This window comes from Alosa sapidissima, chromosome 9 (assembly GCF_018492685.1).
Source record: "Alosa sapidissima isolate fAloSap1 chromosome 9, fAloSap1.pri, whole genome shotgun sequence".
NCBI classification, from domain to species: Eukaryota; Metazoa; Chordata; class Actinopteri; order Clupeiformes; family Clupeidae; genus Alosa; species Alosa sapidissima.
Window position 1 is genome coordinate 29,119,964 of NC_055965.1, and position 24,404 is coordinate 29,144,367.

General features: G+C 43.5%; 3 protein-coding genes across 28 annotated transcripts in view; 1 reads left to right on the forward strand and 2 right to left on the reverse strand.

The window, feature by feature from the left end:
• Positions 1 to 24,404, reverse strand: part of LOC121719407 (NACHT, LRR and PYD domains-containing protein 3-like) — an 851,137-nt gene that overhangs the window by 347,531 nt on the left and 479,202 nt on the right. The gene's annotated exons all lie outside the window — the stretch shown is intronic.
• LOC121719377 (NACHT, LRR and PYD domains-containing protein 12-like) overlaps positions 1 to 24,404 on the reverse strand; it is a 732,803-nt gene that overhangs the window by 220,338 nt on the left and 488,061 nt on the right. The window lies entirely within an intron of this gene.
• rrbp1b (ribosome binding protein 1b) lies at positions 15,015 to 16,421 on the forward strand. Its single transcript, XM_042105353.1, is given in 3 exon segments — positions 15,015 to 15,051; positions 15,054 to 15,760; positions 16,252 to 16,421. Coding segments are annotated over 3 exon segments (765 nt in total). The 5' UTR covers positions 15,015 to 15,029; the 3' UTR covers positions 16,288 to 16,421.

Sequence of the window (24,404 nt, forward strand, 5' to 3'; positions counted from 1 at the left end):
GTTTGTGTGTGTGTGTACGCGGCCGTGTGTGTGTGTGTACGCGGCCGTGTGTGTGTGTGTGTGTGTGGAGCTGCACTAAGTGAAGACAGGTTTGGTCTGACCAAAGGGAAGTGAGACTGGTCAGGCGGGCAGCTGTCGTCAGCTGTAAGAATGGATCACCTTCTCTTTATCTCCCCCTTTTCATCAGTCTTTCATTATCTCTCTCTCTCTCTCTCTCTCATTTATCTCTCTCTCTCTCTCCCTCTCTCTCTCATTGTCAGCTCCTCCTCTTTCTGACCTGGTCTCATGTGTTACTGCCTACACATGTGTCTGTTTGTCTGTCAGTCTGTTACTGTCTGTGTGTCTCTGTGTGTGTGTGTCTCTCTCTCTCTCTCTCTATGTGTGTGTGTGTGTGTGTCTGTGTGTGTGTGTGTGTGTGTGTGTGTGTGTGTGTGTGCATGTGTATATATTACTGTCTGTGGGTGTGCCCATCTTACTGTCTCCATGTATACTGCACTAGAATGTCTTTCTCTTTTGTCACTGTCAACATGTGTCTGTTTATGTTCCCTCTTCCTCCTCACTTTACTCCTTCTTCTTCTTCTTCTTCTTCTTCTTCTTCTTCTTCTTCTTCTATTTCTTCTCATTCTTCTTCATACTCTCTCCTCTCTCTCCTCCTCTCTTAAGCAGATGAATACTCACAGAGAGGTAGACTTCTCAGTGCGGTACAAAATGTTCCGGATCTCTCTCTCCCACCCCCCCCCCCCCCCCCCATCTCTCTCAGTGGAACATTCAGCCGCTATATGTCTGTTTCCAGTGTAATATTTACACAAGTGTGTATGTCCACAAAGGGGGGGGGGGGGGCGGCAAAGGAGAACCTGTCACTTACTTTTCACTCTTCATCTCTTTTCTCCTCCCCATGTTACAGTAATATCATCCCCCTTTTTTCCCATTGGCAGAAATATCAGACTTCACTCTGACCTATGTCAGTATTATGTTTATGGTGGGATTGATCAATGGTTAATGGCACAAACAACAATGTAGGCTATACAGAGTTATTTTTGCTTGTGACTCAATGGGTTCTCTTCACAACTCTGGCGAAGTTGTGTGCATGTGCCTGACAGTCTGTGGGTATAGCACTGCACACAAGCAGATGGATGGTAGTTACATATTATTATATTCCAGAACTGTGAAGTTGTGTGCATGTGCCTGACAGTCTGTGGGTATAGCACTGCACACACGCAGATGGATGGCGTTCTCAGGTTTGTTTACACAGGATTGGCTGAGGTCATGGGGTCGTGGGATGACCTTTCACCTCCTCCGCAGACCCCACTGTTATCTTTCAGGGGTTATATCTTCAGTATATGTTAAAGAATAACAACAGCACATGAGAAACACAAACAGGTGCACAACATGTGCTCGAGGATGCCAATGAGAAAGCAACATGTCAGTGTTCTTGTCCCTCTAATTCTCCTCCACCTCCCTTTCTCTCTCTCTCTCTCTCTCTCTCTCTCTCTCTCTCTCTTCTCTACTTTGCCGGCCAGCAGAGCAAACATTCAGACCCCCCCATCCACTCGGCCTCTGCTTATCATTGGGGGGAACTGCCCCCCCCCCCCCCCATACACACATATATATATATATATGTATGTATGTATATGTATGTATGTATGTATGTATGTATGTATGTATGTGTATGTGTGTGTGTGTGTGTGTGTGTGTGTGTGTGCGTGTGTGTGTGTGTGTGTGTGTGTGTGTGTGTGTGTGTGTGTGTGTATACCACATGCATATGTCACCGGTAAAGAGAAGGAGGTGGAGACAGGACTGCCCTTTCTAAGCAAACACACACACACATGCTGAGAAGCACACGTGTGCTGAGCCACGTATACAGTTGACCTGGAGCACACACACACACACACACACACACACACACATGACATGCATATAAATTCACACGCTTATATAAACACATGCTACATAACTGAAAACATAATCAGATTTCTGTGCACATAGATAGATAGATAGATAGATAGATAGATAGATTGATTGATAGATTGATAGATTGATTGATTGATTGATATATTTACATAATATGTCCTTACGCAATTGTTTATGTCAAGATAGTCAAGCTGTTTTGACTTGTTGTCAATTAGTCTACTCTGCATTTTCTAATGAACAATGTGCAAAGTTTAACTAGTAGTATGTGACATATAGTTATTTCAAAACAACAAAGTTACACATTACAGTTTTTCTCGATTGCTTTGACCTGCTTAAAGAAACTGGGATCCACTTGGTGCACCTTCTTTGCACAGCAGAAGTCATCTCTTGTGAATGTGTTTACGCATTTTCATTGGGTTCACACATTTCTCAAACCCTTTTGCAAAACAATTAACCCAGACTATTGGTTTTCCCGTGCTAAACAACAGGAAAACATATTTTCACAGGTGGTAGAGATTCCTTGCATACAGTAAGTCTGAATCTCTGATGCACCTGTGTGAAACTCCTTTGCACAATTCTTCAGCAGCCGTTCATTATCCATAAGAGAAGCCATGTCTGTTCTGACTATGACAACTATGGCAGCTATTATTTCAACACATTTGCAAGGAATGACTCAAGTGAAGAGATAAGGTCAAGCTGTTTTATGGGGTCGGACTCAGCATGGAACCATATATAGTGCATTTTGACCAACATGACATTAGCGATTGAAAATGTAAACATTTGATGACAAACATGACATCTGATTTTGTATAAAAAGCAGTTGTATGGAAGTATACTTACATAATCACTGCTGTTTGTTCAAGGTGAGGATAAACTGCTTTACTGGTGCGCAAAGGTGACAAGATGATATGGAGTTTGAACAAACAGTTTTGAGAATTTCAATTATAATCTGAGAATTGCGGCAATGCAACTGAGACAAGCTGTAAGTCTCCATAAAGTGCCAGAAATGTTGATATCTGCATAAAAGTGTATTTGCACAATCACACTAGACTGTTTGGTCCAGACGCGAGTTCGGAGACCCTGGGTCAGGGAAGAGCAATTGCACTCGGGTACGCTACGGTATGGAAAAGGGGCTATGGTCCGTGGTGTAGTCTATGTGATACGCAGGACTACGCATGAGGCCTACCCACTTAAAAAGCATCACCATCTCCGTATAACCACTTACTGTAAAATAGGCAAGGATGCGTATTAACATTTGGGGTTGATCACAGTATACCCACTAGGCTACAGCTAACTACTACATCACAGTAGGCCTACATAATACAGCAAAGACTACACCACTGGGTATAGTTGGGGTTCAGGAGCAACTTTTGGTGATTAACCTAACAGGGATCTCAACTGAGCCACAAAGTACTAATATTTCTGGACCACGATGGGTGAAAAGTGTAAAAAGATAAGATAAAATAAAATAAAATAAAATAAAATAAAACGCCTAAAACATATGAAGCACCTTTTTTGCTGTGCTAAGACGGTGACAATGAAAATCAAGTGCATCCCAGTTTATGACAGTTTTTCTCAATTGCTTTACAGTTTTTCTTGATCGTTTTGATGCTTGTGTCAACTTTGCACATTCTCAAAACAGTTACAGTTTTTTCTCGATCGTTTTGATACCTGTGTCAACTCTGACATCACGTTCTCAAAACAGTTAACACCCGTGTCTGAACAAAAGCACTCTGGACAAAATGACACATTTTGCTTGCAAAAGGCTGTTACTCTCAAAACACTTAAAACATGCAGCAAAAGCAAATCTTGCCGAACACTACAACTTGTTGCCAATTCAAAGACACTCTTTACAGTTTTTTACAATTGTTTACACACATTTTCAAAACTCTATTTTTCAAAACTCCACACACAAAACCCACACAACATTCAAAATGTCAAAAACACATATTTAAAGCAAACATCCGCCTCACATTACAAACACTTTTGTCATAATATGACATTTTGGATACATCATGTACACACTGTTACTCAAAACCTAATGCTCTTCTGTCTTTCATAGGCTTTATGTATTTCCATACAAGAGTGAAAGTTACGGTACAGAGAGAAGTTGAAATACACAGTATTATTGAAACCAAAAATAGTGATTTTTTGCAAATAATTTGCTGTTGCAAATACAGTATTTTACAGCCAACAAGAACAAAGCAAAGCAAAATACAATGGCCACAGATGTACATGGAGTTCTGAAAAAGCTGATTTTGCCTAAGACGGAAATGACTGACTACTATCAAATTACTTTGCTTTTTCCAAAGAAAAGTGTGTGTCTGTGTTTGTGTGTGTGTGTGTGTGTGTGTGTGTGTGTGTGTGTGTGTGTGTTTGTGTGTGTGTGTGTGTGTGTGTGTGTGTGTGTCTGCGTGTGTGTGTGTGTGTGTGTGTGTGTGTGTGGGGGGGGGGGGGGGGGGGTATGTACTGTATTCATAGGTCTATAGAAAAATGAATTGAGCTAATGGTAACTTGGGGAGACACAAATATATAGTAAAAAAACAAGTTTTACTGTACATAAAGTCGACTTTTTGTAGAACATTCCTTTCAAAGTATCTGCATTGGTTCTGAACATTTCAACCGTAAATCCTCTAGGAGCAGATTGAGAGGGTACATACATATAGAGTACAGTATGTCTACTCATAGGCCTATAAGGCAATGATTGGATGGTGTTCAGTAAAGTAATGAGTGTTTACACATGTGAGGAGAGAGAGTGAAGCACTGGTGAATAAGTGTGGCATTTTGATGGGTTATGTTTGAAAAATGAAATCAAGTTACTTCCTGTTTGATTTTTGTGTGTTAAGTAGAAAATTGTGTGTGGTGTTTTGCAAAATGTGTTTTAGTCAATTGAAAACTGAGTCAAACACTGAGAATTAGTGTATAGTTTTGCAGATTTGGTGTTGGGTTATGATGTTTGGAAGACATGTTTAGAAAATTGATTTAGAAAATTTAGTTGATGTGACTGTGTAGAAAATTTAGAAAATTGATGTGACTGTCATTGACATGTAAGACATACAGCAAACACCTAGCAAGATACGGTAAATTTCATTGAACTACAACTTTCATCGAAATAGACCTACAGTAAACACCTTTTGTACTGTTTTCTCCACCAAATAGGCAATATAGTACTTTGTCTAAATGTGCATTAGATCCATACTTGCAAATAGCAACACAGAACAGACATCTCTTATGTATAATGAATGATTGCTGATTGAAGAATTGTGCAAAGGAGTTTCACTCAGGTGTATCAGAGATTCAGACTTCTGCAAAGATTCTATACCACCTGTGAAAAGATGTTTTCCTTTTGTTTAGCATGGGAAAACCAATAGAGTTTGGGGCTTTTGAATGACACCTGTGTTAACTGTTTTGCAAAAGGGTTTGAGAAATGTGTGAACCAAAATGAAAATGTGTGAACACATTCGCAAGAGATGACTTCTGCTGTGCAAAGAGAGCAGTCATGAAGACCAAGTGGGTTCTATACTTACAGTTTTTTCTGATTGCTTAAGCACTTTTTTTGCAAAACTCTACACACAAATGGCAAAACCTCTCACCCAATCAGCAAAACATTGTAGTTCTCGTGCAAAAGCTAACACACCTTGCTTAAGTCTTCACACCTTCTAAAAAATGTTTTTTTTCGTATCAAACAGTAAACACAAGCCATCACAATACAGTTTTTTTCTGAATGCTTAAACACAACCATGATTCTTATAGCACAATTTCTAAAACTATTAATTCTTATAGCAAAACCACTCACTGAGTTTGCAAAACTAAAAGCACAAACACTGCTTTGCACTCAGTTTGCAATTTTGTAACACACACTTTGCACAACTGCAGGCACAATCTGCACAGCACTCAATTTCCAAATGATCAACACACTCCTAGCAAATCTATACACATGTATGGAAATTATTTACACTATTTTGCCAACTCTCTGGCACACTTTCTCATGTAAAAACTGTTTTAGATAATTAGTTCACTTTGCAATCAGCCTAAGCACTATAAATAAGCCACAGGTAATGTACAATGGGTACAATAGAGGGAGCAGGAAGAGTGAGAAGAGTAAGAATTAGAGGAGGCCGAAGAATAGGACGTGGAGGTGAAGAACTAGGAGGAAGAAGAGGACAAGGAGGTGAAGAAGTGAGAGGGAGAGGATGACAAGGACAAGGAGGTGAAGTTAGAGGAAGAGGACAAGGAGGAGCAAGAGGAGGGGGAAGAGGAAGGGTAAGAAGAGAAAGAAATAGCCCTTTTACAGGCAATTGCAGTGCCCCCCACCTCCCCCCAACATTCTAAATCAATTGTATGTATAGTGATATTATACACCATTTAAAAGCTTGGACTCTTGGGAATTCTCATATGACACATGTACAATCTGTATAGTGCTTTGAATTGTCAGATTAATCTTACTATGTCTCAATTCATTTTAATCAAAAAGCACTCATATTTCCTTCTATATTGATCTACTTTGAGATGCAGATTTACAAGACCTGGGAGTGGGTTGTGTTTCCAAGACAAAATAAATGACCAAGAGGGCAGAATGTGGTAATTTCCAGAGAAAACCGCCTAAAAAAACAACTATCATTTTACCCTTTGCCAATCTCTGACAGTCAGTCTCACAGTCAATCTATTGGCACCAAAATAATTTACTAGGCCCTTTGCTTTCAAAAGAGGTCAAGCACTTGAATATAAGTAAAATGTTGAAACAGGGCCATTGTTAGTAGGCGGTGTGCAATATCTAAACTGTAACCTGCTCAAAGAAACTGGGATCCACTTGGTGTCCAAATAGGCAATACGGTACTTTCTCTAAATGTGCCATAGATCCATACTTTCAAATAGCAACACAGAACAGACATGGCATGGATAAGGAATGATTAAAGAATTGTGCAAAGGAGATTCAGGTGTATCTACAGATTTAAACTGACGCAAGGACTCTCTACCATTTGTGAATAGATATGTTCCTTTTGTTTAGGACAGGGAAACCAAAAGAGTTTGGGGCCTTTGAATGACCTGATCTGTGATCTGTTTCGATCTGTTTGTGTGAACCCAATAAAAACGTGTGAGCACATTTGGAAGAGATGACTTCTGCTGTGCAAAGAAGGTGTTAATGAAGACCAAGTGGATCCCAGTTTCTTTAAGCAGGTCACAGTAATCGAGAACAACTGTAAAGGCAAGACAATGCAAAGACTATATCAATTCCAATAGTAGATTACTATATGAGAAAGACTGAATGAGATAGGATTTGTTTTTACTGTATTTTACAGTTCTGAGCTTGCCAGACTATGTAAAGTATTGTCATTCAGTTAAAAAAAAAAAAAGGAAATGCTTTTAGTGTGTTTTACAACAGTTCTTTTCAAAAATACTGTTATGGGAAAGGCAAAATTATGCTTGACAGATTACAAATGACAACTGAAGGAAATATACAACACCTGGAGGGACTATTCAACAGAGAACCTGTTTGGATCCTTACTGTAGCAATTGTAAAAAAAAAACCAGCAGACAATATGTACACAAGCAATTGCATGGATATGCAAAAGCATCCACTGTGTCTCCGAAGTCATGAGAAATTGCTTGTGCTTGAAATTGCTTTGATGTGCCCAAATGAGGGTGAACTGGTTCCTAACCCTATAGGGAGTTTAACCCTTTGGCTTAGAATGGTCCTATACTATGTATGATAAGGACACTTTTCCTCCTCTTTATTTCCTTCACGTGATGCAGCAGGGAGTGCCCTGTCCACCCTGCTCCCCCCGATGCAGAATCAACACAGAAAGCGTTTTTTTTAATTATTTATTTTTCTGGGCACCCTTCCCGAGTGGGCCCAGTGTGGTCTCTCCCGTTGCCTCCACAACCAGATACTACAAATACTACAAAATACTTCTTTCTTAAAAGCCTTTTTTGTCTATCCCTTCACTTGTACACTACCTGGAAAATCATCTGAAAGCAAGAGACTCCTTCCATAATCAGTCAACAGATTAGATATGCTGACCCCTCATGTTAGACATCCCAATATAAACCTCTGCCAGGGTCGGCACCAGAGAACAACGGGTGGGGGGGCACCTCACCTCACTTTGCCATATAATAAAGAGCATCCTTCGAGCCTTTTGGATAACTGAAACAATATCATGGGGGAAAATAGTACAAGAACATAGTGGTCATAGCCTATAGTGTTTAATAGACTACAGCACACAGTGTTTAATAGAATAGTTGCATAGGCTACAATACAAGTAAACAGACTCACCACTAGCAGGCCTAGGCTACAGCTGAGTGCAAAATGTCATCACTGTGTCTTTCCATTCATGTTGAAATGTTCTTATAAGATCCTGCTCAAAAGCAAATTGCATATAGGGCCTTCTGATAATATTGCAACATTGAACATAGGCTATGTGATCGCTCGAAATGTTCTTAAGTACAGAACTAATTCTAACACATTTATGAAGTGGCTAGGCAGAGGCACCAAATGTGATGGAAAGTTTAAAAGTGAACAGGACACTCGGCATGGCTTTTAGTATTTTGTGCTGCTCTGACAGTCCACTTCTATTGACTGTTAGTCTACTGTTTTTAAGTTTGGAGATGTATTGTTTTGCAGCGACATGCAATGCCGACTCCACAACTGTTGCACTTCCCAGCCAGTTGGTGTAATAGATTGGTTAGAATAGAAAAACCGCACTCTCAAGTATATTCTCTTTACTTATTTATTAATGCCATGTCCACAGACGCGCTTCGGCCTAAGCCATCGTCAGTGTGTAGTGTGACTACCAACATGAATGCTTTTTATCATTGAAGGGGCAAAGGGTTACAGGTGAACACATGAGGTCATCAGGTGAGCTGCACCCAAGGGTGCGCTGTACCAACAGTTGTACAACATATTTGCACACAAAAGACACAATACATCAGACTATAGTAAATAGACACATGCAAACCCTATCAAACAGTTGCCAAATTAAACAGCATAGATTGATTAAAGAAAAATGGAAAATAAAATAAATAATAATATAATAATAGCCTACATCCAATTGACACATTAAATAGGCTAAACAAAAAATGCAAACATGCAAAATAAGATGTAATAGATTGCCCACTATGAATCAGTGACAATAACTCAAAGACAAACAATCCAAATAGATGACTTATTTAGACATTTAAACTACTGTAGGTAGCATTTTCACATTTTAAGTTATTTAACACCATCACTACCACACTGGTGAGTTTCATCAAAGTTGAATAATTTTGTATACACCTGGAACTGGTGTGTGCACAACCTCTATCAATGTAAATACAAAAAAAAGTAAAAATAAAAATCAGGTTGTCACATTAATACCATCCAATCAGTTGAGCCAATTAGAAGTCAAGTATTATGACATTATCAATCATTTCTTATTTAAAATGTGCAAAATTGGAAATGTCCTTGTTTGAGGTATCTTGTCAAGTTACCATAGCACTGAAATATTTCACAGGTCAGAGAACATAGACAAATTTAAAGTCTAGAAAAAACCCGTTTGGGTTGAAAAAATAACCCAGCATTTTTTTTAGAGTGTGCCCATCTCTGTCCATTCTGATCCACTACAGGACATGTTATCTGCTGTGTCCCATACTGATCCTACAGGACATGTTATCTGCTGTCTCATACTGATCCCCTGTTACCTAAAGAACTGTAAAAGATCCTTCTTTTGATCTTCTTCTTTTCTTCTTTTGAATTCAAATCTGTCAAATGTTTACTGTAATAAGCCCACATGAGTGCCAGGCTGTTATCTACTGTGTCAACACTAATGTTTGCTGGCATACTCCTACACAGATTGTGAAGAAATTATTAACTCATAATTGGACAGTCTGCTGCCAGTATTTATTTTAGTGATTAGCCTGGATGGCATTTCATTCAGCCTATTAGAAGAAGTCACATCACTTTGCTCTGCAAATGTCCCTAGTGATGATGTAAGTCAAAGTCAAAGTCAAAAAAGTCAGTCAGCTTTATTGTCAATTTCTTCACATGTTCCAGACATACAAACATAAGTAGCCAAGTAGCATAGCTTTCGTTATTTTCTCTCTTTTTTTTACCAAATCATTTTACGCGAAGACGAGTCCACAAGTCCCACTCCCAAGTGAAATATTGTCCAAACAATGACACCTCTCTTTTCTCCATGCCGTTCTTCGGCCAACTGCATGGCGCTGACCCCTCGCGGTTGGTTTAAATGCCACTGATTGATGTATTTTTGCACCAATGAGATCTCTCCAAATCCATTAGATTCTGGTCCACAGGCGGGCGCTCGTCCAAGTCACAGAAAGTGCCACGACTCCATTCGTCGCGGCTTCTCTGAATCACTGAAATTCAGAGCTTGGGGTAAGACGCACATTTTTATTACTTTCCTTCAGTAGAGCAAAATGTTAAATTGTCGAAGTTTGCTTGAAGTTGCATGCAAACTATTGTAACCATAGGATTTATTGTCTCGGCGTGTGTGTGTGCAGCGTGCGGAAGTTTGGGAAGCTCATCGCAACAATGTAGCAAATGTCCTGAACAGTTGCCTGACTTTCTCTAACGTGTGCAGCCCACTTCGAAGAGATGATTCACCATAAACTCCATGTCTACCCCATGCAGAGAACGTCTTATTGTTGAGACCTTGTACGTTTTATATCGTGTAGCCTAGCCTATGTAGTGAAAACTGACGGAGACCGCATAGTTTGTATAGGCTTGTGCTACGAGCGAGGTATGGGTTACTTCGTTGGAAACTTGTGTAAAAGTTTGTAGAACGTTGCAGCTGAATGGAAGAATGCTGCTTTAGGTGATTGTTGAGTTGTGTGAGTTTTCTTATCACGCCTGTTTGTTGGGATATATTTTCATTCGACCCCACTGAGTTTGTGTGTAATGTTTATCTTATCTGTGGACAAGTTGATTTTGATTTTCGAGATCCACTGATTTGGTTATTAAATGAGCGTGTCTGCCGTTTTGATAATGGCCTGGCTTTGATTGATCCAGACGGATGATGTTTCAAACACAATGGACAGGACTTAATACTATGCTGAGCAAGATTGGCTTTTGATGGAAATATAACGCATTTATTCTTTCCTCTTTTCCGTTTTGAACGCTTTGAACTTGATACCGCACCATGCTTAAAATAGGCTATAGGCTATCCGAAGCGATGAGGAGGGGGTCCAGAAAATCTCGGCTATGCTATATAAGTTCACTGCATTAGTTAGACTGATGACAGTTGCTGCTTCGTAGGTAGAAAGACGACGTTACTTGAATGAGTTTTGTGAAAGATATTTTGTGTTTGTGCTTTTAGGGTGTTTGGAGACATGCTGACGAGGATATAGCCTAAGGTCTGTGTTGCCTTCTGATTCATTACATAAACTCCAGAGGTAGTTGCCACGACATAGAGGGTTAATTGTCCGCGGGTAGAAACAGTACAGAAAGTTCTCCCTGGATTTTGTTGAAGCCAATCGCCTCTATTGATATCATAATATCACCTGTCAGGTTCCAAGACCACAGCCGTGTCAATTTGCTTGCTTTAATGAGTTTTTTTTTAAATATAGGTTAAGTTTGCTTACATATTTATATTGTAAGAGAATGTGTAGTATTTTGCCTTAAGTTGATAGACCTGACAGACGCAGAGAACATTACCTTAAGTCTAACTTGTTTATTCTTATTATTTTTATTATTATCATTATGTTATTAGGCTATTTCAGTGTTGACACATTTATTCGTTAGATTGCCTGTTGATTCAAACATCACATCTAATTTTGGGGCAATATGTTTTTCAGTAGAACCATTCTGACAAGGTTTAATTTGTAGAATGGTGTATAATCAATCAAATCATTTGGCTTTGTTTTAGGCCTAATGATTTTTTTTTTTTGCCCGTCTTGTGTAACTGCACAAGTATTTTATAGTCAGGGAGAGCGTGTGGTAAAGACCGAGCCAGGAGGGGGCGTGGTCAACTTAAAGATCTAGTCAGGGGGCGTGGTCAACTTAAAGACCAGTCAGCATTTCCCAAGCACTTGGAGGCCCCTTCTCAAGTGAACACACACACAACCACCTCTCTGTCTGTATGTCTTTCTGTCTGTCTGTCTCTCTCTCTCTGTCTCTCTCTCCCCTGCCCCCTCCAAAACCATACCCAGGGCAGTATATTTGATGAGGGTGCTTGTTTGACATCTCCCATCTGTAGGTGTCTTCAGGGCATTCAGTTTGCCCATTGTGGTCTGAGAAGTGCGGGAGAGAAAGACTCGGGGAAGGACAGGGAGAAAGGGTTTGTGTGTGTGTGTGTGTGTGTGTGTGTGTGTGTGGTGTGGGGGGGGGGGGGGGGAGTATTCCTTGAGGGAATTCCTGTCCAGGAATGTTCCCTGAAAGTGTAAACACATGGCGGGGGTATGAAGTGTGTGTGTGTGTGTGTGTGTGTGTGGGGGGGGGGGGGGGGGGGGGTAGTTGTGGGGTCTTGCTGTTCTATATGTACACATCCCAGGGAAACTAGAAACCAAGTGGCGTTTGCACACGGGTGGTTGAGGACTGAGACGAGAGGTGTGTGTTTGTGATTGAGGTGAGCCTGGGTTGGGGGGTGGTGTGTGTGGGTCGGCTCAGAGTTGCACAACATACCTCAGTGGTTGAGAGTGAAAGAATTTGTCATCTCACAGGGGGGAAAAAAAGACCCTCTCCTTTTTTTTTTTTTTTTGAAGCGTTGTGTTGCGTGTGCATACATACGTACGTGCGCGTGTGTGTGTGTGCACTCTGCCTCTACCTTCAACCCTCCCGCTGGCCTCTCCACGTACCCTCCTTCGCTCTGTGTGTGTGTGCGTGCGCGTACGTGCACGTGTGTGTGTGCGCACTCTGCCTCTACCTCCAACCCTCCCGCTGGCCTCTCCACGTACTCTCCTTTGCTCTGCGTACTGAGACAAGCGACCCCCGGGCAGTAGGACTGTCCCTCTGCATGTTGGACTTTATGCTTCTGTCCTAGAACACGTGCGGTGTTGCTTAAAACAAACAAACAAACAAAACCAAACCACCAACCAACCCCAACATTCTAATGTTGGTTTTCTGAACATTTTTCAGGATTACAACCGAGTCACAGCTCCTCACCGACTTCAGAATGACTTTAGAACATGTCGAACTCGTACAACCTATAAACACGTGTGCTGTTTGCCCCCAACCCAAACTCAAACGACCTATAAACGCGTGTGCTGTCGCCAAACAACCCCAACATTCGTTATGTTGAGAAAACCAACTCACAGATCCACAATGCCAGGTAATTATGACTTTAGAACACGTCGAACTTGTACAAATTTGAACAAACGACAACAAACTGACTGAAAGTGTCCACTGATCAAACTGTTGCCGTTTGCTGGAGTTTTTTGGCATTTGTTGGTGTTTGTTTGATGAGGTAATGTTCAAGCACCCTAAAGGTGAATTAACAGTTCTCCTGTCCTGGGTGTTGCTGTGAGTAGTGTTGGCATTTGGAGTCTGTGAATTCAGTTTGAATTTTCAAACTCAATTCATTCACATTCTGTTTCAGATGCATGTGAAAAGCTTTGTCTGCCTCCTGCAGTATTTTGTGTGAGTGAAGATACAAAAATACCCTATATAGTGATTTTTTATATATATATATATATTATATATATATATATATATATATATATATATATATATATATAATAAAATGGTCAGAAAGTGGTGTATAAGTACTTGTTCAGCTGTACAAGCAAGTTACTTTGGTTGTGTGTGTCTGTATATGCAGGATGTTATACATGGTGTGTGTGTGTGTTTGTTTTGTGTGTGTGTGAACGCCAGAGGCGTCTGCTTGTAAATATCAGACGTTCTATGAACCCATGCGACCTCTGCCACCATGTTGCTGTCGGTAACCAACACATACCCACACATGTACCTTACCCATGCAGACCATATCCATAGCATATGACACATTATCATACACATATCCTATATCAGTAGTTTTCAAAATGAGTACCACCTCAGAAAACATTTGGCTCTCCAAGTACCACCATTATGACCGGCATTAAAACACAATAGCGTAAGCCAATTTAAGTGCACATTTTACATTTTTACATTGTACATACTGTTTTTGCTGCTTTTTTTTTTTCTCAAGAAATTTAGCTTCAATGATTGCATGTTTTTTTTTGTAATTATATATTTTAATTATAATACATTTTGACTACCACTAGAGAGAGGTCACGTACCACCAGTACTCGTACCACAATCACTGTCCTATGTCACACTAGAACATGTACATATCTATTAGTCCAGTGATTGCTGGTGTGAAGTTCATATCAGAGTGTGTGTGTGTGTGTGTGTGTGTGTGGGGGGGGGGGGGGGGGTGTTGTCTGCAGCGTGGGGTCCTAGACATTACTCTAACAAGCAGTCCGTTCAGCAGGAAGTGAGGTCCTCTGAGCAGCTTCCTGGTTTCAAGGAAATTCCATTGGAGTGTTGTGTTTTGTTTATCCTTTCAAGGCTCTCGACCCCAATGGACTTATTTGTAGATGCGTGGGGCTGGTGAGCTGTGCTGCTGGCCTATAGGGAGCTGGAGTGGGATTGTGTGCTGGCCTATAGGGGGGTGGTGTGTGTGTGTGTGTGTGGGGGGGGGGGGGGGGGGATGCCTGCCTATAGGGCGATGGTGGTGCCTGCCTATAGGTGGATGGGGTCTGTGTGTGTGTTAGTTCTGACTCAATGACTCTTATCACCGCACAAGGAACTCTAGTTCAAAATCCATCCGTGGATAGCTAGACACACACTGACACACCAACACCATACAGAGCAGAGCTGCTGTGAGTTCTTCTTATGTAGCTAACATACATTCACTGGTTGTTGGCTTAGTGCTCTTATTCAAGTTTAGTGTTTAGTATGTGTACCCAACATGTGTAGTTTATGTGTGTATGTCCATCTGTCTGCTGTTTTAACCAGACATAAGTTCAGGCCCTTTTGGCCCTGTAAAGATTAACTTAGTCTGTGTGACCATGCTGACCTGTGTGTTTATCTCTCCTGGTCCACTGTTTGCAGGACGTGAGGTAAGGGCGCAGGCAGGCAGGCAGACGACCGACAGACCGACCCGACCGACGACAGACAGCCAGGACGCAGACAGACAGACGCAGACATGGACGTGTACGACCCTCAGACGCTGGCTTCGTGGTGTTCGGTGGCTTCATGCTGGTGTCGGCGCTGGGCATCGCGCTGGTCTCCACGCTCTCCATGAAGGAGACGTCCTACGAGGACGCGCTGGCCGAGCAGCGCCGCAAGATGGCCCGTCTGCAGACCGCCGGTCGGCGCCCGCTGCCGCCGCCAACGCATCATCAGCCCGCGCCGACAAGAAGAGGAAGAAGAAGAAGAAGGAGGAGAAGGCGTCCAACGGGAAGGTGGCGGAAACCGCCGTGGCGGCTGAGCAGGTCGCCGAGGAAGTGGCCGAACCCGAACCGGAGCCTGAACCTGTGCCGGAGCCTGCCGTTGTCGTGGAAACCGTCGTTTGCGAGCCTGTCGTCGAGGACGCGCCCGAGCAAGAGGCTCAAGAACCTGAACCGGCACCCGAGGAGGCCGCCCCGGAACCTATCGTCGAGCCTGCCCCTGTTGCCGTGGAGACGCCCGATGTCCCCTCTCCGTCATCCTCGGGCAAGAAGAAGAAGAAGGTGGCCAAGGTGGAGCCCGCCGTCGCCAAGCCCCAAGAGAACGTTGCTGCCGTGGCGCCCACCGTCGTGGAGGTTGCCGTGGAGACGGCGCCTGCCCCGCCTGCGGTCGCTGCTGTTGCCCCAGTCAAAGCTGAAGAGCCCAAAGCAGAAGCTCCCCCTGCTGCTGCTCCCAGCAAGAGAAGCAGAAGGAAGAAGGCAGAGCCAGGTAAGGAAGTGATGAAAGTGGGACTGCTGATTCCAGAACAGTTATCCGATACGGCAGGAGATATAATACTGATTCAGGACAAACTGTTAATATAGATAACAATCTGTAATATGTACACCATATCAACTCTGTGTATATTTGATATGGTGTACATATCACACACACACACACACACACACACAAAATATATATATATATATATATATATATATATATATGTATATATATATATATGTCACAAAAGTAAGTAATTTCTCACTCCATTGCCTAACTCTAAAACTTAATCTGATTAAGTTCTGATATTCTATTCTCCCTCTTTCCCACCTGCCCTTGTCTCCCCCCTGGTGGAGTAATGTGTCTAACAGTAACAACATTGTCTTGCCTAAGTTTCTATAACACACAATGCTCTGGCCATTAAATAGCCTTAGTTGCGGAAATTGCCTTAAATTAAACAAACAAATAAACATTGTCTTGCCCCCACTCTTTGCCAGTTGCTCCGGTGGAGGCGACCCCTGTTGCCCCGGTAACCTCTGTGACCCCTGAGGTGGCTCCCGTGCAGTCGGCGCTCCCCACTCTGCTCACGGCCCTCAGCACCCTGACCGAGGCCGAGACCCAAAAGGTCCTGGAGGCGCTCGGAGACAAGACCGGACACAACTCCTGGCAAATGGTACGGGACCCGCCGCCATGGTGGCGAGAGCCCTCCTACGTCACGGATAAAAACCTTTTCTAATGCAAATATAAATGACTTTCAGTGTTGGTTGGTAATGGCAGTACACATGGGTATGATTCTAAATATGTATTATGTTCATTTTCCTGCTGCCAGTTAATGGTTTGGGAGTGGAATCTAAATAGAAATACATTTACGGTATGTGGATAGAAATACATTTTACGGATGTGTGTTTGCACAATATATTAAGATCCTTTTTCTTTCTTTGTCTCTCTCTCTCTCTCTGTGTCTCTATCTGTGCGTGCTCTTTTCTCTCCCTTTCCCTCCATCCTTCATTCTCTCTCTCTCAATCTTTCAATCCTTCATTCTCTCGCTTCCCCCTTTCTCTCTCTCTCTCTCTCTCTCTCTCTCTCTCTCTCTCTCTCTCTCTCTCTCTCTCTCTCTCTCTCTCTCTCTCTCTCTCTCTCTCTCTCTCTCTCTCTCTCTCTCAGGCCGCTCAGAAAGGAGATCCCGTGGCTGTGGTGAAGAAGCAGCTGGAGGAGAAGGAGAAGGCCCTGGCTGCAGAACTGGAGAACTCCGCCGCCGCTAAGAACCGCGTGAAGGAACTCACCAAGGTTCTAATCCATCCATCCCACTCACACACATACCAGCTCCTGCTAAATGTCATTAATAATACAAGCAGTAACATACAGTTAGCCAGTCACAATAGGAAAGGGAATCTGGTGTTATGTAGTACATTATTAACATCCATTGTTTGAAAGTAGGATGATGGTATTTTCATTAAGCATATCTGGTATTATTCTCTTGTGTCGTGTGTGTGTGTCGTGTGTGTCGTGTGTGTGTGTGTGTCTTATAGGAGCTGGGTGCGGAGAAGTCTCGTCTGGCGGCGGTGGAGACGCGTCTGAGCTCGGAGCTGAGCGGTCGTCAGCAGGAGCTGATGGCTCTGCAGGCGCGCATGCAGGCCTCCTACGAGGAGCACCTGATGGAGACGCAGCAGTTCACCAGCAAGGTCAGTCAGGGGTCAAAGGTTAAGGGTCAGGGGTCAACACCACATGGGAAGGAGGGAAGGAGGCTGCTGTTCTAGTATGAGCTCAGTAATTTGAGTGTGCCTCAATAAAGCAGCGCGCGCGCACACACACACACACACACACACACACACTCACACACACTGAAAGAATCACTCAATTACTCACACACCTACGCATAAACACACACACCACTTTATACACACTACATACACCATACTTTATACATGTCTCTCTCTCACACACACACACACAGATCCAGACTCTGCAGGAGCAGCTGGAAAATGGTCCCAACGCCCAGCTGGCCCGTCTGCAGCAGGAGAACTCCATCCTCAGGGACGCCCTCAACCAAGCCACCAGCCAATCAGAGAGCAGGTACGTGCACCGCCAGCCAATCGGAGGGCCAGCTCACTCGATGGCCTGCCAATCAGAAAAAGGATCTAATGCAACCCTAATAAGGCTACCGTCAAAAAGCTTAGAAAAGGAGAAAGAATGTACACCACTAGTGGAGTGTGAGGTGAACATCTATACGTTTATACGAGTAAATCTGGGTAGACACGCCATTTTAGCTCTGATTATGTTAAACCTTACAAACTTTAGAACCTAGAACTTTAGGCAACTGGCTACAGCACCCGTACCGCATTCTGGTCGAAGTGCCCGCGGGGACCCGGGATCGATTCCGGCCCGGGTCAATTCCCGATTCCACCCCATCTCTCTCCCCTACTTGCTACCTGTCACTCTTCACAATCATATCTGAAGGGGGGGAAAGGCCAAAAACAGTTTAAAAAAACAGCTTTAGAACTTGGCCATCCAGCTTGTTATGTAGTGCAGTTTGAGTAGGCTGATAATGTCAGATTTATTTGAAGAAGTAAAGATCAGAATTCCAACTCTGGACCGATTGGGTTGGATATCTGCCATGCCTGAAAGTTATGTGGTCCTGCAGTGTGAGCAGTTGTAACCATAATTATTACAGACATGAAGTGCAACAGAATGAATCGTATGCTAATTCTACAGTCAAAAGTTCAGAAAAGGAGAAAGAGTGTACACCATAACAATGCAGTGCCAGATGTAAGTTGTAACTACGTATTTAAGTTCATATAAGTAGGTCTGATCAATTGGAAAAATAAAAGGTGTGTAATGTAATGGTATTTAGGTGAAAAAGGTGTTTTGTTCCACACACACAGCTAAGCATCTGTTTCACAAGATGTAAGTTGTAGCTACATATGTAAGTACATAAAAGTAGATCCGATCAGTTGGAACAATAAACGTGTGTAATATAAAGTAAAATGTAAATGGTCGTGCCACAGGTCACACATTCCCAGACTCTTGTGTGTGATCTTTACTTTACCCTGCGGTCAGATTGCTTCCCTTTATGTCCCTACAGACAGCCAGTGGGTGTGGGTGAAGGGGGTCATAAAAGCTGATTTATACTTTAGTAATGGCATGCCATTCTCTGTTATTGTGATGGTTCTCTGCGTGTTCTAACACCGGCCCTGGCCACATTCCAGGGAGGCTTCCAGAATGTTCTACTGGAGTTATAGACTGAGTCCTGCATTCTGCATTCTTAGAAGTAGGTCCAGTGGAAGGAAAGTGACCTGAGGCTAGGGCAGGGTAGTGTAGATTATGACGCAGGGGTGACACAGGGGTGACGCAGAGACTTGTGTGATTACCTCAGGAGACAATGAGGAAGGGTAGGGATGGGTGACGGGAGTCAAATTGCTGCAAACAAACAAAAGGAGGTGTGTGTGTGTGTAGAAACGATACTGAGTGGAAGTTTGAAGTCTTTCTACACTAATTTTGTAATATGAACTCAAAATAGACATTTAATTTAAGGCAAAACATTCTATTTAATGTTTTCTTCTAACTTGTTTGTTCTATTACTGCATTTTTAGTCTACACACACACACACTCTTAATCGGTCCCGCTATGGCACCCACAGGCAGAATGCCGAGATGGCGAAGCTCCGTCAGGACTGCATCCGTCTCAGCCGGGAGCTCAGCGACCGCACCGATGCCCATCTGGCTGAGGAGGAGCGCCGGAAAGTTCTGGAAGCCAAGATGGCCGCCGCAGAGGAACAGCTGACCCAGATACAGGTGAGCTCTCTGGTCAACTGGGTTGCCTGTTGTAACAGAGCTGAAACAGCTCTCATTAAAGTTTCCAATGACATACGCCTCAACACAGATTCAGGTAAAACATCAGTCCTAGTGCTACTGGACCTTAGTGCAGTATTTGACACTGTTGATCACAATATTTTACTACACAGACTAGAACACTGGGTTGGATTTACAGGCATAGTTATCAGCTGGCTAAAATCATATCTACAAGAAAGGAGCTTCTTTGTTGCCATCGGAAACTGTACCTCAACACCAACGTCCTTGACCTGTGGTGTTCCCCAGGGGTCGATCTTGGGGCCACTATTATTCAACCTCTATATGCTCCCACTTGGACAAATCATTCAAAATAATTTGATTTCATATCATAGCTATGCAGATGACACACAAATTTACTTAGCTCTATCACCAAACAACTATGGTCCTCTTGAATCTATGTGTCAGTGTATAGAACAAATCAACACCTGGATGTCTCAAAATTTTCTTCAGCTGAACAAAGAAAAAACTGAAGTAATTATATTTGGTAAAAATGAGGAAAGACTTAGGGTTGCCACTCTCCTTGACACAAAAGGGTTGAAGGCAAAGGATACTGTTAAAAACCTTGGTGTATTAATTGACAGTGATCTAAATTTCAACAGCCACATGAAAGCGATAACTAAATCAGCTTTTTACCACCTCAAAAATATTGTCAAACTCAGAGGGCTGATGTCAAAACATGACTTAGAAAAACTCATTCATGCATTTATCTCCAGCAGGGTTGATTACTGCAATGGACTGTTCACAGGCCTTCCTAAAAAGACTATTAAACAGCTTCAGGTGATACAAAATGCAGCAGCTAGGACTCTAACAAAAACTAAAAGAACTGACCACATTACTCCAATTCTTAAGTCCTTGCACTGGCTTCCAGTAAGTCACAGAATTGACTTTAAAGCATTATTGCTTGTTTATAAATCAGTAAATGGAGCAGGACCTAAATACTTGTCAGACATGCTTCAGCAGTACACACCTTCTCGTCCTCTCAGGTCCCAGGTGAAAAACCTGCTAGTAAAACCTACAGTTAGAACTAAACATGGTGAAGCAGCTTTTAGCTGCTATGCGGCTCAGCTGTGGAACCAACTTTCGGATGACATTAAAAAGGCCCCAACTGTAGCCAGTTTTAAATCTAGACTTAAGACCAAACTGTTCTCAGACGCTTTCTGCTAACTGTGCCGAGTTACAAATTCTGAATCTGCCTCGATAATTATTCTACTTTGTCTTTTACTTTTTTTTACTACTTTTGCCTTTGTTTTTGCTTACTAATTATTCTTTATTTTTAAATGATTTTACCTTGTGTTTTATGTTTTCCTTTTATTATGATCTTTACCTTTTAACTATTCTTTGACTATATCGCCCTTCTATGCTTTTATTTGTTATTATCGTTTGGTTTTGTTTATGTAAAGCACATTGAATGACCTCTGTGTATGAAATGTGCTATATAAATAAACTTGACTTGACTTGACTTGACTTGTAGCTTCTCCAGCAGAAGCAAAAGTAGCAACGGCTATTCCTATTCTGGAATGCTTTTGGAATAGAACGTACCACATGTGAACAGATGACACTAAATTTTTAATTCGGAATAGTTTAATCGGAATGACAAAATAACTGTCCATGTAAACGGGGCTTGTGTGTGTTTGACAAGACCAGATGTGTCTTGAAATGTAACAGGATGTGGTCATATAGGATCTTTACTAAGCACTCTGTTGCGTGTGTGCGTGTGCGTGTGCTGCTCCAGGTGCGTTCCCAGGAGAGTGAGCGCTGTCTGCAGGGGGAGCTGGAGCGCGTGGGGGCTCAACTGCAGGTGGCGCTGCAGGGCACCGGGGGACTGACGCAGCAGCTGGACACCGTCACCGCCGAGCTCCGCCGAGCACACGACACCGGCGCCGAGCTGCAGCAGCAGCTACAGCAGGCCCAGCAGCAGGCCGCCACACTCGCCGGTGAGGAGTGTGTGTGTGTGTGTGTGTGTTCACGTGCACGTGTGTGTGTTCACGTGCGCGGAGGAGGAGATTGTAGGAGAGTGGGGTTCCACATGTCCAGCAGCCCTCTCTCTTTCTGTTGCCTTATCTGTCTCTTGTTCCCACTTTTAGTTTCTGAGATATTTTCTTTCTTTCTTTCTTTCTTTCTTTCTTTCTTTCTCTCTCTCTTTCTTTCGCTCTCTCTCTCTCCCACTCCCTCATGAGCACACACACACAAAATGTGTCTGTTGCACTATTTGTTCCCACTCTTAGTTTCTGCAGGCAGAGATTCTGCCTTTCTCTCTTTTTTTTTTTTTTTTTTTTCTTCTCTCTCTCTCTCTCTCTCTCTCTCTCTCTCTCTCTCTCTCTCATATATGCACGCACACACACAATGACAGGAATGTTTTCCCACCCTTGACACCTGATGCCCAGTCCCAGCACCCCTCATTGTGATGTCGTCACATTAGTGTGGCCTCTGGGGGGGGGGAACTGATACAGTGGCCTGGTTGACTGTGTGTGGGGACACAAATGTATAAAGGGTGGATGAGTGTATGTGTGTCTTTTAATTTGTATTTGAGTGTGTGTGTGTGTGTGGTAAACTGATATTCCGTCCTCGTCAGCATGTGGGTGACCTGGCTCAGGTGGGCACTTCCCTGTCTCCAGTGCTCGACTTTGGTTTCACCACACTCTTCCTCGAGGCCCAGCTCTGTGTGTGGGTTTCAAGGAAAACAAAGTGTGTGTGTGTGCAAGAGAGGGATAAATAGAATGGAGAAAAGTGACGATGCCTGTTTTGAAATTCTAATATTCGAGCTCTCAAACTCTGTGTGTTTTTTGTTTGTGTTTCTGTTTGTGTATGTGTGCGCGCACCACAGAGCTTCAGGAGCGCATGGCCGCCACCGAGGCCGAGCTGAAGGAGAAGTGCGCAGAGCTGGAGGCCCTTAGGACCCAGCAGACACCCGCCGCCTCCGCTGCCCCAGAGGCTCCCGCAGAGACTGAGACCCCAGCCGTCACTGAGGAGGAGCAGCCGCCCGCAACGGAGGAGCAGGAGAAGGAGGCGCAGCAGGAGGAGGAGGAGGAGGAGGCCTCCCTGGAGGAGGAGGTGCAGGTGATCGAGGAGGAGGTGCAAGTGATCGAGGAGGAGGTGGTGCCAGCAGAAGTGGCTGCAGTGGAGGTGGCTGTGGCTGTGGAGGTGGCTGAGGAGGTTGCGGAGCAGGTTGAGGAGCAGGTGGAGGTGGTGGCTGAGGAGCAGCAGGTGGGGGTGGTGGCTGTACAGCAGGAGGAGGTGCAGGCCGCAGTGGAGAGTGAGCCACAGGTGGGTGAGCAGGAGTTTGGCCCATGTGGGCTTCCGTAGTAGGCTGGAATAGTCCTTTTCACTCAATTTTAATACTAGTTTAAGTAGTAAATCAGATACAAATGTAAAAACGGACCGTTTTACATAGATATAGATCTGAATGTAAAAAACGGACCATTTTACTTAGATATACATCTGAATTTAACGGATGCGTTGTCTCTTGGTTTGAACAGGCTGATCACACAGCTGAGATCGAGGAGCTGAGGAGCAGGTAGGGGCAGAGGCTGTTGATCATGACGTTAGCGTTTCTGTTTTCTCCCTGTTGGCGGAGAGTCTTTGAGCTGTACACATGCAACTGTTGTTACATTTCTCACTCTCTGTGTGTGTGTGTGTGTGTGTGTGTGTGTGTTTGTGTTTGTAGCCTGCAGCAGAAGGAGGCTGAGTTGAGTTCTGTGATGGAGGAGCTGCTCAAACTGAAGGAGGAGATGGAGCTGCTGAAGACCGAACCAGCACCCATGCCAGAGGCCCAGCACAATGGGTGTGTGTACGTGTGTGTGTGTGTGTGTGTGTGGGTTGATGGAGAAATTCTATGTGTGTGTTTGACTTGTGTATTCTTAAGAGTTTGACATGCTGTGCGTATGTGTGAGGGGTATGTGTGCAGAGGCATGCACATATTTTACGTGTGTGTGTGTGTGTGTGTTTCAGAGTGAAGGATGTGGAAGAGCCAGCTGTTGAGACCACAATGGAGGAGTCCGTACCAGAGCCAACCCCCGTCACCTGTGTTGTGAGTCCCACACACACATCACTAACGTCACCATCAGTTTGACACAGACACAGAAACACACACACACACACACACCTCCACACGATCAGTTTGTTGATTTCAGACTCTTCTGCCATGTTCACTCTCCTGTTGTCTTGTCCCCTGCAGCCTGACAGCAGTGCTGACATCGAACAGCTCCAGAGCAGGTGTGTGTTTCTGTGTGTGTGTGTTTCTGTGTGTGTGTGTTTCTGTGTGTGTGTGTGTGTGTGTGTGTGTGTGTGTGTGTGTGTGTGTGTGTGTGTGTGTGTGTGTGTGTGTGTGTGCTTCATTCCTCCTCCTCCTGTGTGGGATTTTTTTTTTTGCCACCAGTGTCATTTACTGGCATATTTACATGTTTCTTTTTTTTCCCTTCTTCTCCTTATCCCTTCTTCTCCTTCTCCTTATCCCTTCTTCTCCTCATCCCTTCTTCTCCTCATCCCTTCTTCTCCTTATCCCTCCCTCCGTCCGTCCCCAGTCTGGAGGAGAAGGAGCGTCTGGTGGCGTCACTACAGGAAGAGCTGGAGCTGGTCAAGGCCCAGACAGAGACCAAGGAGGACATGGTGTGTGAGGGAGAGAGAGAGATAGAATGTGGAGGCGTATGGGGGCAGAAATAAATGTTGTGGACATGGAGTAATACGAACATAAAAATAGCAGATTTCTAGGAATATAATGTGCTTCCTTAGTCAAAACGTGGTAACTGTAATGTCATTGGTGGGTCATATCCACCAATCAGATGTGCTGTTACTGATGTGCCTTC